Source organism: Leptodactylus fuscus, chromosome 2 (genome assembly GCF_031893055.1).
Source record: "Leptodactylus fuscus isolate aLepFus1 chromosome 2, aLepFus1.hap2, whole genome shotgun sequence".
NCBI classification, from domain to species: Eukaryota; Metazoa; Chordata; class Amphibia; order Anura; family Leptodactylidae; genus Leptodactylus; species Leptodactylus fuscus.
Window position 1 is genome coordinate 170792233 of NC_134266.1, and position 20721 is coordinate 170812953.

Below are 20721 nucleotides of genomic sequence, written 5' to 3' on the forward strand. Positions count from 1 at the left end.
CTCTATATAGGTAATATGTTTTTCGGGCCGAGCTGTCTGGGAACGAGCTGGTGCAGCACTGACAACCTGGGTGAATATGGCAAGAGCCTGAGATGTAGGGTGAATGAATCCCCAAATTATTTGGGGAATTTCCACTCAGAAACTGGCACTATATGGCAGTGGCAGGACTTGAAGGTATTTGTAACCCCAATATATTCTTTGCATTCCCAGTCAGACAATGGCACTATATGTCAGTGGCAGGACTTGAAGTTATTTGTAACCCCAATATATTCTTTGCATTCCCAGTGAGAAACTGGCACTATATGGCAGTGGCAGGACTTGAAGGTATTTGTAACCCCAATATATTCTTTGCATTCCCAGTGAGAAACTGGCACTATATGGCAGTGGCAGGACTTGAAGGTATTTGTAACCCCAATATATTCTTTGCATTCCCAGTGAGAAACTGGCACTATATGGCAGTGGCAGGACTTGAAGGTATTTGTAACCCCAATATATTCTTTGAATTCCCAGTCAGACAATGGCACTATATGGCAGTAGCAAGAAATGAGGGTATTTGTAACCCCAATATATTCTTTGCTTTCCCCAGTCAGACAATGGCACTATATGGCAGTGGCAGGACTTGAAGGTATTTGTAACCCCAATATATTCTTTGAATTCCCAGTCAGACAATGGCACTATATGGCAGTAGCAAGAAATGAGGGTATTTGTAACCCCAATATATTCTTTGCATTCCCAGTAAGACAATGGCACTATATGGCAGTGGCAGGACTTGAAGGTATTTGTAACCCCAATATATTCTTTGAATTCCCAGTCAGACAATGGCACTATATGGCAGTAGCAAGAAATGAGGGTATTTGTAACCCCAATATATTCTTTGCATTCCCAGTCAGACAATGGCACTATATGTCAGTGGCAGCACTTGAAGGTATTTGTAACCCCAATATATTCTTTGCATTCCCAGTGAGAAACTGGCACTATATGGCAGTGGCAGGACTTGAAGGTATTTGTAACCCCAATATATTCTTTGCATTCCCAGTCAGACAATGGCACTATATGGCAGTGGCAGGACTTGAAGGTATTTGTAACCCCAATATATTCTTTGCATTCCCAGTGAGAAACTGGCACTATATGGCAGTGGCAGGACTTGAAGGTATTTGTAACCCCAATATATTCTTTGCATTCCCAGTGAGAAACTGGCACTATATGGCAGTGGCAGGACTTGAAGGTATTTGTAACCCCAATATATTCTTTGAATTCCCAGTCAGACAATGGCACTATATGGCAGTAGCAAGAAATGAGGGTATTTGTAACCCCAATATATTCTTTGCATTCCCAGTCAGACAATGGCACTATATGGCAGTGGCAGGACTTGAAGGTATTTGTAACCCCAATATATTCTTTGCATTCCCAGTGAGAAACTGGCACTATATGGCAGTGGCAGGACTTGAAGGTATTTGTAACCCCAATATATTCTTTGCATTCCCAGTCAGACAATGGCACTATATGGCAGTGGCAGGACTTGAAGGTATTTGTAACCCCAATATATTCTTTGCATTCCCAGTCAGACAATGGCACTATATGACAGTAGCAAGAAATGAGGGTATTTGTAACCCCAATATATTCTTTGCATTCCCAGTGAGAAACTGGCACTATATGGCAGTGGCAGGACTTGAAGGTATTTGTAACCCCAATATATTCATTGCATTTCCAGTCAGACAATGGCACTATATGGCAGTGGCAGGACTTGAAGGTATTTGTAACCCCAATATATTCTTTGAATTCCCAGTCAGAAACTGGCACTATATGTCAGTGGCAGGACTTGAAGGTATTTGTAACCCCAATATATTCTTTGCATTCCCAGTGAGAAACTGGCACTATATGTCAGTGGCAGGACTTGAAGGTATTTGTAACCACAATATATTCTTTGCATTCCCAGTGAGAAACTGGCACTATATGGCAGTGGCAGGACTTGAAGGTATTTGTAACCCCAATATATTCATTGCATTTCCAGTCAGACAATGGCACTATATGGCAGTGGCAGGACTTGAAGGTATTTGTAACCCCAATATATTCTTTGAATTCCCAGTCAGAAACTGGCACTATATGTCAGTGGCAGGACTTGAAGGTATTTGTAACCCCAATATATTCTTTGCATTCCCAGTGAGAAACTGGCACTATATGGCAGTGGCAGGACTTGAAGGTATTTGTAACCCCAATATATTCTTTGAATTCCCAGTCGGACAATGGCACTATATGGCAGTGGCAGGACTTGAAGGTATTTGTAACCCCAATATATTCTTTGAATTCCCAGTCGGACAATGGCACTATATGGCAGTGGCAGGACTTGAAGGTATTTGTAACCCCAATATATTCTTTGAATTCCCAGTCAGAAACTGGCACTATATGGCAGTGGCAGGACTTGAAGGTATTTGTAACCCCTATATATTCTTTGAATTCCCAGTCAGACAATGGCACTATATGGCAGTAGCAAGAAATGAGGGTATTTGTAACCCCAATATATTCTTTGCATTCCCAGTCAGACAATGGCACTATATGGCAGTAGCAAAAATAGTGGGTGTATATAACCCCAATTCTATTGCTAGGGGACTTGCAGGGTATTTCTGAGGTGAAGGTGGGGGGGCACACCGTTGGAACGGGGATCGGGTGTATATATAGGGTATACGGGAATACACTGTCAGTGTATTCCATTCAGGATCTTGGGAAAGCTGGGTTGCGGCGATTGAGCCCGTCAGTGCCACGTTACACTGACAAGCTTCTCCCTGGAATTGAAGTTATATGTAACCCCAATATATTCTTTGAATTCCCAGTCAGACAATGGCACTATATGGCAGTAGCAAAAATAGTGGGTGTATATAGCCCCAATTCTATTGCTAGGGGACTTGCAGTGTATTTCTGGGGTGAAGGTGGGGGGGCACACCGTTGGAACGGGGATCGGGGGTATATATAGGGTATACGGAAATACACTGTCAGTGTATTCCATTCAGGATCCTGGGAAAGCTGGGTTGCGGCGATTGAGCCCGTCAGTGCCACGTTACACTGGAATTTAGCTCTTACAAGAGATGTTGGTTGTCTTCTCCTTCCTATCCTAGCCTGTCCCTGCCTACCCAGAATCTAAGCCCTAGCTAACTGGACGGAAACCTCCGTCCCCGGTGAATTGCAAGCTCAGAATGACACGAACCTGGGCGGCGCTGTTCTTTTAAATTAGAGGTCACATGTTTTCGGCAGCCAATGGGTTTTTCCTACTTTTTTCAACGTCACCTGTGTCGTAGTTCCTGTCCCTGGGGAATCGAGTAATGGCGCACTTTACCACGCGGTGTTCGATTCGAACATGCTGAACAGCCTAATATCCGATCGAACATGAGTTCGATAGAACACTGTTCGCTCATCTCTAATTCTGAGCAATAATAACACATCATTCATCCATTTTCTCACTTACTGAAAAACCTGTTTAAACACACGTGAGAGTCAAATGTAGTCAAACTGTAATTTACTAAAGATGTAAAATGAGTCCACGAAGGCATATGAGTCAGTATAACACAAACAATGGGGGGCGGTGGGAGTTATCAATGTAATAATTCTCCACGCTCCAGCGAAGGAAGCAGTTAATGCATGGTGAGGTGCACACCTTGCCATGGATTAGGCATATCCTCTGGAAGCCCATGTACATTGGGTGAAAGCTATGAGCTGATATACATTTCTGTCATACCTGACTCCACATAGCATATACTATGACGAATGTAATATACCTTATGAGAGAAGTAATGGGGCTTGTGTAAAAATGCCACTTGTGACTATTTTAGTTGCAAGTGGTATTGAAAGGTTGTTACAAAAACACTTCATTGTATTAGTTAGTTTGGCTGCAACCTGAGCGTGCTCCTCCCCACATTATATACAGTAGTAGCTGGTGACATTACAGTTTCTGGGTGATATTATCAGAGAAACAGATTATGACATCATGATTTACAATATCGGTACAACGTACAATGATACCACAGCATGATTATCTTCTTAAAAGGGCTTTCCCATAAACAGAGCTAATTAAAATTTTGTAGAAAATTAAAAGTTAAACATTTTTGCAAGTATAAACAATTAGCAAACAATTCAGAGTGTTAAAGGTTTTCTCTAATCTTCATAAAGTCTCTGGTCTTTTGTCTTGGTTGATGGAAGAGAATAGATTAGCTGTCCACTGGAGCTCTATGTGACCGTATTCAAAATGGTAACTAGAATTCTGAAGGTTTCTTGTAGGTAAGAGTGGATCCCTGTGATGAAGCTGTATCATCTCTGGTCCTAACTGCCCAGATAAGGACAACTCAATGATCTATAAGAACCCTCTATGGAGTAGAAGGTTTGAGGTATTTACCCAGGTATGAGTGGCTCCCTTTGGTACAGTTTCATTCTCTGACCCTAGATGCCCTGAAACAGTCAGCTCAACAATCTGCTGAGACCCAATTAGGTCCTACTAGTTCCTACTAGTTCTTATCCGGACACATTTCATGTATCAAGATTCATCAGGGACTTTGATAGCATGAGAAGTCTGGCAGGTGGCCTGGCACCATGAACCTTGATAAAGGAAATACGTTGGATCCTGACTAGTAGGGTATCAGCAGATCATTCAGCTACAGAGAAACTGTACCACAGGGATCTACGTACACCTGGGTTCTACTCAGCATGTTAATAGGGTCATTGTATCATTGAGTTGTCAGTATCGGCTTTACCACAGGAATCCACTCACACCTGGGTGACCTCCTCAGCTTTCTAGTTACCATTATGGATGGGGTCATGAAGAATTACACTGAACCCTCGAGCTGTCCGCTTCAAGGCAACTAGGGCCAGAGTAAGACGTGTTCATCATAGCGATCCATTCATGTTTGAGTGGATTCTTTAAGTCTCCAAGATATTACTCTGATTAGGCGAACACTCTCCCTAATGTGGACGAGTGCCCCCATACCCTGGTCTATAGTCTCTCACCATGCTAAATCAGTATCCCTACACTATGCTGAGGATGGCCCAATAGGCCGAAACAGCGCTGTCCATAGTTGGGAATCTGTTCCTTTTGGGACAGAAATACTGATTTAGCAATTAAATCCACATTATGATTAAAAGACTTTATAACTGAGTCGTTCATGATGTTAAGGATGCTGCCCTCTATAGGGTGGTGTACAGAGTGCACTCTGTTCTCCTAATTCCATCCAGGAGACTAGATTTGCATATTTTTTACCCATAATCCCTAGCGGAGCAGGAATGACTTGTAAGTCTCCGTACTGCCTATGTAGGCGAACACTCTCCCTAATGTGGACGAGTGCCCCCATACCCTAGAACAACCTAGACCTAGTGCATTTTTGTATTGCCCTTTTTTAGTGCAGCCAGGGTCAGAGGAGGAATACTGGATTTTAAGGACCCTGGGTGGATTCAATACATGAACTGTCCCTTTTAAAGTCACCATATAGCATGACATTCAACACTTAGGAACTTGGGGGAATCACACTGATGTCACAGTCCAATTAACATAATTATATACTATTTTATGGAAATAATTATAATATTTAATAAAGGTTACGTTTTATTTACCACTCACATTTCTATGCATCAAAAAATAATACGTCATAAACCACAAAATTGCAACTATCTTATGCCAAAAATATTGCAAAATCAGTGGCGTAACTACCATGGTAGCAGCTGCCACAGGGCCCGGGACATTAGGGGCCTGACGACAGCCGCTACCCCTGCGGGTTTATTTTTCCTTAATAGGCTGGTAACAGGCCCCAGGGCTGGCGTTGGGGGGGGGGGGCAGTTGCCCAGGACCCCCACACCCTCAAGGGCCCCATACCTTCCCTACCATAAGGAGAAGATCGGCAGGAGATAAATCACTACTAGATGCAGGGCTGCAGATGCTTCTTGTAAAAGCTTCCGCACACAGCAGCTTCCTGTTCCGCCCCTCCCCCTCCTCAGTATCGGAGTGTGTGGATTTTGGATAAAATATGTATAGATGTGTATATGTGTTTACATTATATGTCTTATATACTGTGTGAGTCCTGTATGTGTGTAGATAGGTGTGTGTGTGTGTATGTTGTATATGAATGTATGTGTGTGAGTAGATGTGTATATGTGTAAGTATATACAGCATATCAATGTCTGTCTGTCTGTCTGTCTATCTATCTATCTATCTATCTATCTATCTATCTATCTATCTAACTCCTATCTATCTTTCTATCTATCTATCAATCTAATCTATCTATCTATCTATCTATCTATCTATCTATCTATCTATCTATCTATCTATCTATCTATCATCTATCTATCTATCTGTATTTGCTTCTATACATGTCTACCATTATACATACTAGAATTGTATTTTATAATGTGATGTTTAGGCCCAGTTCACATCTGCGTTCAGGTTTCCGTTCATGAAGTCTGCTTGGGACCCCCATACGCATACGCAACCTATACGCATTAAAAAGCGGTTACCTTCAGGGTCTCCAATTATTATACTCTGGGGTCTGAAAAGACCCCAGAGTATAATAATTGTTCATGGGTGTTCATTATAGGGCATAATGATGTGTAGGGGCCACTATGGGCATAATAGAGCGCGAAGGAATGCGGCGGAGGTCAGTCGGTCAAGGTCTTTGGTGTCAGTCAGGAAGGGGGGGGGGGGGGCATGTCAAAAGTTCACCACGGGGCCCCACCATTCCTAGTTACTCCACTGTGCAAAATAATAATGAATTTCTGTTTCCAAAAATTCTGGAACATATCTGAATATCTTGAACATTAGTAAGCCATTTTTATAGTTGTCAACTCTCTTTAATAATGTCTAATAGAAATAGTATGGAATAGATGTATAACTTACGCCATAATGCCTGAAAGGTGGAACATTTCTGCAGTTAAGTATGACAGGTAGCTATAAAGGAAGACAAAGAGCGGCTCAATCACACGGATATTGCGGGTGAATCGGGTGGTGAAGGCAGCTACAAATCCAAGCACGAGACCAATTAAAACACCTCCTATTCCCACCACAAAGAAATTGGCCACTCCAGACAGGATGTCGGTTGTCCCAATCGTTTTCATCAAACAGAATGATTTGAATAAATTATACAGGACCTAGAAACAAAGAGGGAAACCGGCATTATATCTAGTAACATATATAACCAGGCAAATACAACCGAACAATAGTATATCCTGCTACGAACTACAAACTATTCTGGCACCTATGAAAAAAATGTGCCCACCGCCATGAGAGCACTTTCCAATTAAAAACTATTAATTATACATGATGTATATACACATATATCATGATACCAAATCCACCACACAAAAATATAAAATACTAGAGGGAGGACCCGGCTTCGCACGGGTATATTACATGTTATGCTTTTGTAGTGGCCCCATTAGAATTGTCCAATTTTGCACTGGTGTATTTTGTATGTTGTTTGTGTGTATGACTATAAGCGTCATGTGATTATGTGTATCTCATTTTGGATGTCAGTGAAAAACCTGTGATCAGTTGTTATGGATACCTGGAGTAAAGCTGTATCTAATCCTTCCCCGTGTAGTACTGTGTTTAGATGCAAGTATCCAATCCTTGTTGGTGTGGTACTGTGTGCAGATGCACATATCTAATCCTCCCCGTGTGGTATTGTGTGAAGAGGCGCGTATCTAATCCTCCAGTAAGTGAAACTGTGTGCAGACGCGCATATCTAATGACTCTGGCGTACGGTACCATGTGCAGATGCGCGTATCTAATACTCTGGCATGTGGTACTGTGTGCAGATGCACGTATCTAATCCTCCCCTGTGTGGTATTGTGTGAAAAGGCGCGTATCTAATCCTAAGGCATGTGGAACTGTGTGTAGACGTGGGTATCTAATCCTACGGCATGTGGTACTGTGTGCAGACACGCTTATCTTATCCTCTGGCGTGTGGTACTGTGTGCAGACGCACGTATTTAATCCTCCCCCGTGTGGTACTGTGTGAAGAGGCACGTATCTAATCCTACGGCGTGTGGAATTGTGTGAAGAGGCGCGTATCTAATCCTACGGCGTGTGGAACTGTGTGTAGACACGTGTATCTAATCCTACGGCGTGTGGAACTGTGTGTAGACACGTGTATCTAATCCTACGGCATGTGGTACTGTGTGTAGACGCGTGTATCTAATCCTAAGGCATGTGGTACTGTGTGCAGACGCGTGTATCTAATCCTATGGCGTGTACAACTGTGTGAAGACACGTGTATCTAATCCTCCCCTGTGTGGTATTGTGTGAAGAGGCGCGTATCTAATCCTACGGCGTGTGGAACTGTGTGTAGAGGCGTGTATCCAATCCCCCGGCATGTGGTACTGTGTGCAGATGCGCATATCTAATCCTATGGCATGTGAACTGTGTGTAGACGCGCGTATCTAATCCTCCCCCATGTGGTACTGTGTGTAAACACGCGTATCTAATCCTCCCCTGTGTGATACTGTGTGCTGAGACGCGTATCTAATTCTCTGGCTTGTGGTACTGTGTGCAGAGACACGTATCTAATCCTCCAAAGTGTGGTATTGTGTGAAGAGGCGCGTATCTAATCCTTTGGCGTGTGGAACTTTGTGTAGACGCGCGTATCTAATCCTACTGCATATGGTACTGTCTGCAGACGCGTGTATCTAATCCTATGGCGTGTACAACTGTGTGCAGACGCGCGTATCTAATCCTCTGGAATGTGGAACTGTGTGTAGACGCGTGCATCTAATCTTACAGCATGTGGTATTCTGTGCAGACGCGTGTATCTAATCCTATGGCGTGTACAAATGTGTGAAGACACACGTATCTAATGCTCTGGAGTGTGGAACTGTGTGTAGACACCTGTATCTAATCCTTTGGCATGTGGAACCGTGTGCAGACGCGTGTATCAAATCCTTCAGTGTGTGGAACTGTGTGCAGAAATGCGTATTTAATCCTCTGGTGTGTGAGACTGTGTGGAGACCCGTGTATCTAATCCTCTGGCGTGTGATACTGTGTGCTGATCTGTGTATCTAATCCTCTGGAGTGTGGAACTGTGTGTAGACGCCTGTATCTAATGCTTCGGCATGTGGAACCGTGTGCAGGCGCACGTATCTAATCCTATGGCATGTGGTACTGTGTGCAGAAGTGCGTATTTAATCCTCTGGTGTGTGGGACTGTGTGCAGACCCGTGTATCTAATCCTATGGCGTGTACAACTATGTGAAGACACGTGTATCTAATCCTCCCCTGTATGGTATTGTGTGAAGAGGCACGTATCTAATCCTACGGCGTGTGGAACTGTGTGTAGACGCGCGTATCCAATCCCCCGGAATGTGGTACTGTGTGCAGATGCGCGTATCTAATCCTATGGCATGTAGTACTGTGTGTAGACGCGCGTATCTAATCTTCCCCCGTGTGATACTGTGTGCAGACGTGCATATCTAATCCTCTGGAATGTGGAACTGTGTGCAGATGCGCATATCTAATCCTCTGGAATGTGGAACTGTGTGCAGACGCGTGTATCTAATCCTATGGCGTGTACAAATGTGTGCAGACGCACGTATCTAATCCTCTGGAGTGTGGAACTGTGTGTAGACGCCTGTATCTAATCCTATGGCGTGTACAAATGTGTGCAGACGCACGTATCTAATCCTCTGGAGTGTGGAACTGTGTGTAGACGCCTGTATCTAATCCTTTGGCATGTGAAACCGTGTGCAAATGCACGTATCAAATCCTTCAGTGTGTGGAACTGTGTGCAGAAATGCGTATTTAATCCTCTGGTGTGTGGGACTGTGTGCAGACCCGTGTATCTAATCCTCTGGCATGTGATACTGTGTGCTGATCTGTGTATCTAATCCTCTGACGCGTGTATCTCAGTTTGGATATCAGTGTTGGGTTGTGTATGTGGAGTGACCGTGTGTATTGCAGTTGGAATATGAGTGAAAGACTTGCAGGTTTGTATTGGCTAAGGGGGGGGGGGGGCACTGTATTTGGAATGCTGTATCTCAGCAACGGTACGTCCGAGCGAGTTGGAGTCTTGTCTTAAACCTTCCCGGATACCTGAAGTATCTCTGTACCAAATTTGGTGAAGATCGGTCGAGTCGTTTGGTTCGCATTAGAGTACAGACAGACAGACGGACAGACAGACAGACAAGAATTCATTTTTATAAGATAGGGAGACAAAAGTTATGGCCAAGTGAAATGGTATTTATGCTTAGCGTTAACTGCTAGCGTTGTTTTTTTACCCCAGAAAACACCAAGAAGGGGGTAAATATATTTATTATTAATCTATGTGCATATTTCATATAAAACCGTATTGCTCCTGGTCCAACCTGTTTGCAGCAGGCAGATGTTATCACGGTGTAAAGCGATTTCACTCGCACCCTTGCACTTATAACATTTTTATCTTAGGAACATTTGGTGACTGTGTCTTCTGATTCACACTTGTATAATTAATTATTAATTAGCTGTCACCTGCTATATACAAGTGCTATATACCAGTACATATAATGCACAGTATGCATTTACTATATATCCTGATGTATGGGCACAATATTCTTCATTAGAAGGCTTAAAATACATAATTAGAATCTGTCCATGACCTGTATTCAGGGCACTTTATCTTTTCTGTGTAGTTTCCCAGTCGCAGAGATATTGGTGGTTAGTATTACGTACCAATATCACTGTACTGTCAGGCAGGCGATCTTTGCAGCTCAGCGTCATCACTGGGTGGTAGAGACCATTCCCTTCATAATGCTAGACAATACAATTGTACTGTCAGGGAGGACATTACCCACTGCTCAGAAATGACACTGAGCTATAAGGCTGGCTCATCTGATAGTAAAGTGATAGCCAAAATTAAAAGCCCCAATATCCTTACAACATGGGAAGATACCAAAAAAACTGAAAGTGTTCTGAATTCAGCACATAGACAGAATTTTAGTTGAGACTAGAATGGAGTGTTTTAAATCAGAAGTGTGCTGTTTCATCTAGATATAGTCATACCGTTCACACATAGATTGTATTCTTTGTATTCCATGCTGCCACCTGCTGTCCTTTTTCTGTATGACAGCCTGTAGTTAATTCTGTACATGCCTTCACTTCCTGGTTCAGGGTAACTGTTTCCTGTTTTCACTTATCATTAGTCTCCATTTTCTCTGGGAGAGACACCCTTGGACTGAGCAGCAGAAGGCATCAGTTTTCGACCATACACACAATTACTAGTTGCTCACACTTGCTGTACCATCCTGCTTGTTACACCTGTATTCCTGGAGAAGTGCTGCATTACCATAATATGCTGTATGTCCAGTCTTCCAAATAAACAAGCCTGAACTTCACCATTCCTGATGTGCATCATCTCTCCGGACGCTGAGCAACATGGTCCTGTCTGCCCTGCATTGAGGAAACGAAGGTAGGACCTCTCCCAGCCCCTATCCACCTGCCACATCTTCATTCGCCTCATGTGGGGACAGAACAGTCGAAAACTGCCTTAAAGCCCGGCCCCAACCTGTAGTAACCCCTCTGCCTGCCCATATATCACAACTCTGCTCTGCTAAGAAACTGTCTGCAGTGTCACCCTAGTCTGCATTGTGTATAGAGACTCTCTGTATGTTATACAACATTGATGCAGATTGTCGGACTGCAATACCCCACGATTCTCCAAAAACAGCTTGGGAATCTTGTCAGAACACCTTAACTAAGCTGCACTGCGGTTTCCAGGCCCCAATTCAAAAGTCCAGTTTCTTAAAGAGACAGCGCACCTTAAACCAAAATGGCCGAAAAGGACTCTGCATTGTCTCCCAGTGTTGAAACAGAGCAAATACAGCCCGATACTACTTACCATGAGGAACGGGAAGTAGAGTCAGCACCAGAAGCAGGCCAAGACTCACGACCTGTACGCTCTCTTAAGCCAACCGTAAAGGTCCTCGAGAACTACCATTACATGAAGGATGAGTTCAATGACAACCTGCATGACCTATGGGAACGAGTCACCTCCCTCATGTCAAGCATCCAACGCCACAAAAATGATGCAGCTAGTCTACAGGACACTATAAAACGGCTAGATACGACCCATGGAAGGTACAAGAGGTTATCCACAAGGTATGCTGCCTTCCTAAAAGACTCTAATATTGACGACGCCTTATCAGAGCTAAGCAAAGCAGATTCCACAAACAGAGAAAGGGACGCTGCTGTGCAAGACGCCAAAGATAAAGCAGAGCTCCGTATCACTTATCTGCAAGAAGCTAGATCTAACAGGTCAGGCTCATCCAAGCACTCTTCTCGATCATACAGATCATCCTGCTCAAGAACTTCTGCCCTCAGCGACAGAATTCTAGAGGCTCGTTTAAACGCAGAGCGATCCAAACTAAGACGTTCCTACGCAGAAAAGAAAGCAGAGGCAGAGGCAAAAGCCAAGAAAGCAGAGGCGGAAGCAGAAGCCAAGAAAGCAATGGCAGAGGCAGAAGCCAAGAAAGCAATGGCAGAGGCAGAAGCCAAGAAAGCAATGGCAGAGGCAGAGGCAGAAGCCAAAGCAAAGATCCTTCAAACAGAAATGGAGGAAAAAATCGCATTAGCTGAAGTAACAATACTCGAGCAAGCTTTGAAGCAAAACCTCGACCCAATTTGCCTACTACCACTGGAAGAAGATGATCCAGCTGTTCGTACCAGAGTCTACGTACAGAGACAGATATCTGCAGAACATGCCTTCTCCAGTGACATTCTACCCGACAATGTGGAAACATCCAAGTCAGCCCAACCTACGGTGCCAGTGTTACCCACAGCATCTGCAGAGACCCAAGACCAATGCCATAATGTGTCCCCTCAGGAGCAGCAATCATCACAAGATGACCACAACACGCATTCCAGCCCATCTCCACAGTTCAAGCCGCAGTCATCGAAATCTCCAGAGGTTAAACCACAGCTCAACCCTGCAGCGACATCATTCTACCCAGGAGCAATTCACCCTTTCACGCCACACAGCTTATACGCCCAAGGAGCACCACAAGCTAACGCGGCAACAAGGAGTGAAGGATCAGATATGTCTGAATTTGCCAGGTTTATGGTGAGCAGAGAGCTGATCAGTACCAGCCTCTCAAAGTTTGATGATTGTGCAGAGAACTACAGAGCCTGGAAGGCTACCTTCAAGGCCGCCATTGCTGACCTCAACCTATCTGCGGAACAGGAGCTCGACCTTATGGTTAAATGGTTGGGTCCTGACTCCTCAAACCGTATCAAAAGCCTTCGGACCGTCTATGTGGGGCAAGCGGAATCAGGTCTCGCTGCTGCTTGGCTAAGACTCGAAAGAACCTATGGTAGCGCTGAAGCCATAGAAAGGTCCCTATTCAAGAGACTGCAAAATGTTCCAAGGATCAACCTTAAGGAAGCCCAAAAGCTTCTGGACTTGAGTGATCTGCTTATGGAGCTGGAACTTGCAAAAAAGGATCCTCGTCTGTCTGGATTGTGCTACCTAGACACCGCCCATGGGGTGAACCCAATCGTCTCAAAGCTGCCACATAGTCTGCAAGAGAAGTGGGCGGTATGTGTCTCCAGGTACAAACGGTCACATGATGTCACCTTTCCTCCATTCATTCAATTCTGCAAGTTCATCGACGAACAGGCCCAAATGAGGAATGACCCTAGCCTAGACTTCCTGGAGTCTAACACCGCAGCCACAGCAACATCCTCACCAAGGTATGAAAGCGTCACACATAAACGCAAGGATTTGAAGAGCAGTGTAAGTGTCAGAAAGACTAACCTGCCACTACCTGCGGTACCCACTGATAAACAGCGCACTGTTTCCTCAAGAGATAAATCTTTCAATCGTGAGTGTCCCATTCACAAAAAACCACACTCGTTGAACAAATGTAGAGGCTTCAGGTCCAAAACTATGCTGGAGCGCAACAAAATACTCAGTGAACTTGGGGTGTGTTTCAAGTGCTGCGCCTCTTTAGAACACATGGCCAAGGACTGCAAATCTGCCATTAAGTGTGAAGAGTGTCATAGTGACAAACACCCATCAGCTTTGCATCCAACCTCAGCCACCAGTGATCCAGCAGTCGCAGTTTCCTCTAGTCCGGCTACAAACCATGGCGGGGAGCCACAGGCTAACACCAAGTCTACCACAGTGGTCTCCTGCTCATGCTCAGAAGTATGTGGGGAGAGCCAAAGTGATAAATGTTGTGCTAGGATATGCCTAATCAGAGTTTATCCAGAAGGGCAACCAGAGAATGCAGTAAAAATGTATGCCATCATTGATGATCAGAGCAATCGATCCCTAGCTGGACCTAAGTTCTTTGAAGTCTTTGGAATCAAAGGACCAGCGATGCCCTACACTCTGAACACTTGCTCAGGCCGCATAGAAACTAGTGGCAGGAGGGCACAAGGTTTCATCGCTTCTCCCATCAATGGAGGCGTAGAAATACCCCTACCTACGCTAATTGAATGCGATCAAATACCAAACCAAAGGGATGAGATTCCTACCCCAGAAGCTGCGTTCCATCAACCACACCTAAGGCACCTAGTCAACGTTATCCCACCTATGGATACAAATGCTGAAATCCTACTTCTGCTTGGCAGAGACAACTTAAGGATACATAAGGTCCGCCAACAGTGCAATGGTCCTGACCACGCCCCCTATGCACAGAGACTCGACTTAGGGTGGGTAATCATAGGAAATGTGTGCTTGGACCGAACAAGTGTTGATTCCTTTAAGACCTATGTACGCCGGGACGGTCGAACTACTTTCTGCAAACCATGCCCTCGTCACTATGATGTGAAAGAGAAACCTCCGGATCCCGTACAACTACCTGATGCCATTCCTTCTCCCTATGCAGACAACTTGGGAAAATCAGTGTTTCATACAACTAAGGATGACAACAAGGTAGCCCCATCAATGGAAGACAAGGAATTTGTCAGGATAATGGACAATGAGTTCCTTAAGGACAAGACTAATCACTGGGTTTTTCCCTTACCCTTCCGAGCCACCAGGGTAAGACTTCCAAATAATCGTGAACAAGCCTTGTCCAGATTCAACTCCCTCCAGCGTACACTTAGCAACAAACCGGAGATGAAAGAACACATTATCACCTTTATGAGCAAAATATTCCGGAATAACCATGCGGAGCCAGCGCCTCTCTTAAAGGAAAATGAAGAGTGCTGGTACCTACCCTCATTCGGAGTGTATCAACCACGGAAACCTAGGCAAATTAGAGTTGTCTTTGATTCAAGTGCCAAACATCAAGGCGTATCTCTCAACGATGTCCTCCTCACAGGTCCTAATCTAACAAATAACCTAGTAGGAGTGTTGATGAGGTTCCGGAAAGAGCCCATTGCCATCACCGCTGACATTGAACAGATGTTTCACTGTTTCATAGTCAGAGAGGACCATAGGAATTTCCTCAGGTTCCTGTGGTACAAGGACAATGACCCCAACAAAGAGATGGTGGAGTATCGCATGAGGGTGCACGTATTCGGGAACAGCCCTTCCCCCGCAGTGGCAACCTATGGTCTGCGGAGAACCGCACAAGAAGGAGAGTCCGAATATGGAATAGATGCCAGAGACTTTGTAGAGAAAGACTTCTATGTAGATGATGGACTAAAATCTCTACCCACAGAAGAAGCGGCGATCGACCTACTCAAGAGGACCCAAGGTATGCTGTACCGAGCTAATCTTAGACTGCACAAAATTGCTTCAAACAGCCCGGCTGTCATGAGAGCCTTTGAGTCGAGCGACTACGCTCCAGTATTCAAGGACATAGACCTGGGATCAGATTGTCCGCCTGTGCAGAGAAGCCTAGGCTTGAGGTGGAACCTGTCAGCCGATACCTTTAGTTTCCAAATCAATTGCGCAGATAAACCATTCACTAAACGTGGTGTCCTGTCAGTGGTGAATAGCTTATACGACCCGCTGGGATTCGTAGCACCAATAACCATACAAGGTAAATCTCTTCTGCGACAACTTTCCGAAACAGTCAAAGACTGGGATGCCCCACTTCCCCCTGATAAGGAATCAAAATGGGAAACCTGGAAACAATCTTTGTGTGCCTTGGATGAAATCCATATACCAAGATGTTACGCCAGAACCTCACTCGCTGCTAGCACTAGAAGGGAACTTCATGTGTTCTCGGATGCATCCATGGAGGCCATTGCAGCAGTTGCCTATCTGAAGGTAACGGGACCCGACAATCAAGATCACGTTGGGTTCGTTTTCGGCAAAGCTAAGTTAGCTCCCAAGCCTGAACACACTATTCCCAGGCTTGAGCTCTGTGGGACCGTGCTTGCAGTAGAACTCGCAGACTTTATACAGCACGAACTGGACGTCAACATAGATAACGTACAATACTACAGTGACAGTAAGATTGTCTTAGGTTACATCTACAACCAAACAAGGCGCTTCTATGTGTACGTCAGTAACCGCATTGAGAGAATAAGGAGATCTTCCAAGCCCGAACAATGGTACTATATCCCATCCGAACTTAATCCAGCTGACCATGCCACTAGACGTATGTCTATAAGTTCCTTCGCTAACTCTTCTTGGCTTTCAGGTCCTAAGTTTCTGTTGGAACAGAAGGGAAGTGAATGTGTCCAGGAAGTCTTCAGCATTCAGGATCCGGATGGTGACCCAGAAGTCCGCTCCGAGGTTAGTGCTTTGACAACGAACACTAAAACAACTTCCAACCTCGGTTGCCAGCGCTTTGAACACTTCTCCAATTGGATGAAACTTGCCAAATCTATAGCAAGGTTAGTCCACATTGCGAGATCTTATAACAACTCACATGGAGACAAAGACTGTCACGGTTGGCACGTTTGCCATAAACCACTCACTACCAGTTGAGGACATTCCGGTAGGATGAACCATGAACAGAACACTACCCTAATACTTCGTTCTTTGGATTACAACTGGGTCGGAGATAGTTTGGCCTAGTGCGGCTTCTCCGATCCGAAGATGGGTATCTTTGGATTATCTCAGGAACTGCCTGTCATCTACCTCGTTTGAAGTTATTATTATATTGTATGCATATTTGTGTTTGTTTTCTAGGTTATTGGACTTTAAAAAAATATATAGTGAAATCCCTTACGGAATTTCAGACGGGGAGTGTGCTGTTTCATCTAGATATAGTCATACCGTTCACACATAGATTGTATTCTTTGTATTCCATGCTGCCACCTGCTGTCCTTTTTCTGTATGACAGCCTGTAGTTAATTCTGTACATGCCTTCACTTCCTGGTTCAGGGTAACTGTTTCCTGTTTTCACTTATCATTAGTCTCCATTTTCTCTGGGAGAGACACCCTTGGACTGAGCAGCAGAAGGCATCAGTTTTCGACCATACACACAATTACTAGTTGCTCACACTTGCTGTACCATCCTGCTTGTTACACCTGTATTCCTGGAGAAGTGCTGCATTACCATAATATGCTGTATGTCCAGTCTTCCAAATAAACAAGCCTGAACTTCACCATTCCTGATGTGCATCATCTCTCCGGACGCTGAGCAACATGGTCCTGTCTGCCCTGCATTGAGGAAACGAAGGTAGGACCTCTCCCAGCCCCTATCCACCTGCCACATCTTCATTCGCCTCATGTGGGGACAGAACAAGAAGTGTCGTGGATCTGGTAGGTGGTGCGGTCTCAACTCCAGGACTGTCGTCTGGCACTGCTAACGCATCCAAATCTTCAGCATTTTGAGTGTTGCATTGTTGTTTAGAGAAGGGCTAGGCAAACTTTCATGTATGGCGTCATTATGCACCATGACGCTGACATAATCCTTGATGCCTTATCAGCAGTCTCTGGTATCAGACAGAAGCACCGAAGAGAACAAGGAATCGCACAGGAGTCCAGCGAAGTTGAGTAAAATTTTTTTGTGTTTTTCACCTCCCCTGGATCTCTCTTCAAACCCCAGAGTATAGTAGCAGTTTAATTTCAGACAAGTTTAATCCAAATGAAACTGGGTGAGTTTTCCCGAATGCTGTCCGTTTTGTGTACCTACTGGATGAGTTCTCCCAAGTGCCATCCCCTCAGGGACTCCAGCTGTCATGCCAGCGAAATATGCCTCATATGACAGGGGTTGCCAACCACTGATGTAGATGCTAACTATGCCTCTCCTATATGCACTCTAACCCGCCTGGTTTGATGAGGCTACAGCAGTGGTGCTTCATATTAATAGTCAAGGGAGGCAATGTCACCTACTGAATCCACAGCATACCAGGCAGCACCTGATTTTACCCACTCCATTCTAGCATCTACCCAGTTTTCTAATGGAATATAAAATGCCTGGGGTTAGTGGACATGAAAGGAGCAGAGCTGCAATAAACGGGTACAGCCACTACAAGGGTGTACAAAGTCTTCTGCTCTCACCCCATACACTGTATATTTCCAGCAGCAGAAGCTTCTGGAAATGTACAGTTCATATTGATGAACTTGCTGTAAATTACTAGAAGAACTTTTGCTGTCCTTTAACCAGGAACTTTCTGCTTTTAACTGCTCAAACATACTTTATACATACTTTCACACAAAGGAATGTCAAGTATTTCTTGTGATCACTATATAGCAGTGAATACCTTATTCACATACACATATATTTACCGGTATCTGTATTACTGAATGAAATTCCTTGTGAAGTTCAGTATTAGAGATGAGCGAGTAGTGTTCGATCGAGTAGGTATTCGATTGAATACTACGGTATTCGAAATATTCGTACTCGATCGAATACTACTCGCAATAAATATTTGATTCAGAGCCAGCGTTGATTGGCCAAATGCTATACACTGTATAGCATTCGGCAAATCAATGCTGGTTCTGCAGCAGGCTCGTCCTTGCTAGTCAGGAGAGCTGACAGCTTGCTGTTATGAGCGAGCTTACTTTTTCTCATAGGAATGAATTGACCAGCGTTGATTGGCCAGTGTGCAGCATTCGGCCAATCAACGCTGGTTCTGCTGGAGGCTCCTCTGTGAGGAGGCGGAGTCTAAGATCGGACCACAGCAGTCTCCTTTGTGGTCCTATTTTAGACTCTGCCTCCTCACAGACGAGCCTCCGGCAGGACCAGCGTTAATTGGCCAAATGCTGTACACTGGCCAATCAACGTGGGTCAATTCATGCCAATGAGAAAGAGAGTCAGATCCCTCATAATAGCAAGCTGCCAGCTCACCTGGCTAGCAAAGACGAGCCTGCAGCAAATCAACACTGGTTCTGCATCAGGCTTGTCCTTGCTAGTCAGGAGAGCTGGCAGCTTGCGGTTACGAGGGAGCTGACTTTTTATCAGCGCAACTGCAAGCGCTGTGCAGTTAAAGTGCATGGACCCCATAGACTATAATGGGGTCCGTCCGCTTTAAATGCACAGTGCTCCTCCTAAACACTCTCCTCCTGCTACTCGTGGACTTGGTGACTCTCCTTTAGTTGAATACTGATTATCCCCTGAAACGAGCATTTTTTTCCCATAGACTATAATGGGATTCGATATTTGATCGAGTAGTTGAATATTAAGGCTCTACTCGAAACGAATATCGAATCTCAAATATTTCACTGTTCGCTCATCTCTATTCAGTATCTCTCAGATACAACAGTTTGGTTAGCTCAACCCAATTATAATTAGCTTTTTAGAGGGCTACTAATAATAGGGTGACCAGTATATCTGATGCATGTCATCTGCAGATCTTTGTTTAGTAAGCTATATGTATACCAGTGATATATAAACATAAGTAAATAGTATACCAGTGATAATCTACACTATAACTGGATAATGGACACTGGGCTGGATTAAAGGTAAGACGGAATAGGAGATTCCATCATTTAGTTGCCTGTACTAATCTATCCCTCCATCTTTTCTGATAGCCAAACATTGGAATCCATATTCAGTGGTCACTCAGTAACCAAGAGTTGGAAGTATATACACATGAGATAGGTGTTGGCCTTGTTTAGCTGACAGATACTCTTTCGGACCTGGTTATACACTTATCTTGGTGGAGTGTGTATGTGTTAATCAATAGATCAATAGAGGAGAGTATGCCACTGCCAAAAACCTCTGGCGCGGGCTTATCTCCTGTAGAAATATAATATAGGCTGTGTTTGATCATGTCGGAGGTCTCTATAGTCATTAGATGTTTGGACTGTCCTGCTAAATTTAATGTGTTAGGATAGTCAGCACTTAGTATTTATAGCTTGGTGTTAGCATTCTAATATAAGTAACTGCATTACTAGATCTTCATGTGAGATAATAAAGCCTAGTGGTTTATTAGGAGTTAGAAATGGATTCCTCAGCATTTATGATAGGTTATTAATAGAGATGAGCGAACAGTGTTCTATCGAACACATGTTCGATCGGATATCAGGGTGTTCGCCATGTTCGAATCGAATCGAACACCGCGTGGTAAAGTGCGCCAAAATTCGATTCCCCTCCCACCTTCCCTGGCGCCTTTTTTGCACCAATAACAGCGCAGGGGAGGTGGGACAGGAACTACGACACTGGGGGCATTGAAAAAAATTGGAAAAAGTCATTGGCTGCCGAAATCAGGTGACCTCCATTTTAGACGAATAGTGGATTTCAAATCCGGGTCATATGAGAATGTGAACTTTGTGACTATGAGACAGGGATAGCTGTACAGGCAGGGATAGCTAGGGATAACCTTTATTTAGGGGGGAATGTTATTAAAAATAACTTTTTGGGGCTCTATCGGGTGTGTAATTGTGATTTTTGTGAGATAAACTTTTTCCCATAGGGATGCATTGGCCAGCGC

The 20721-nt window shown here is 44.3% G+C and overlaps 1 protein-coding gene across 1 annotated transcript in view; it reads right to left on the reverse strand.

The window, feature by feature from the left end:
* LOC142195376 (sodium/hydrogen exchanger 2-like) overlaps positions 1–20721 on the reverse strand; it is a 67924-nt gene that overhangs the window by 27589 nt on the left and 19614 nt on the right. Inside the window, exon 3 of the mRNA XM_075265119.1 lies at positions 6866–7116. Within this exon, the coding sequence (XP_075121220.1) occupies positions 6866–7116 (251 nt within the window). The remainder of the gene's footprint in view (positions 1–6865; positions 7117–20721) is intronic.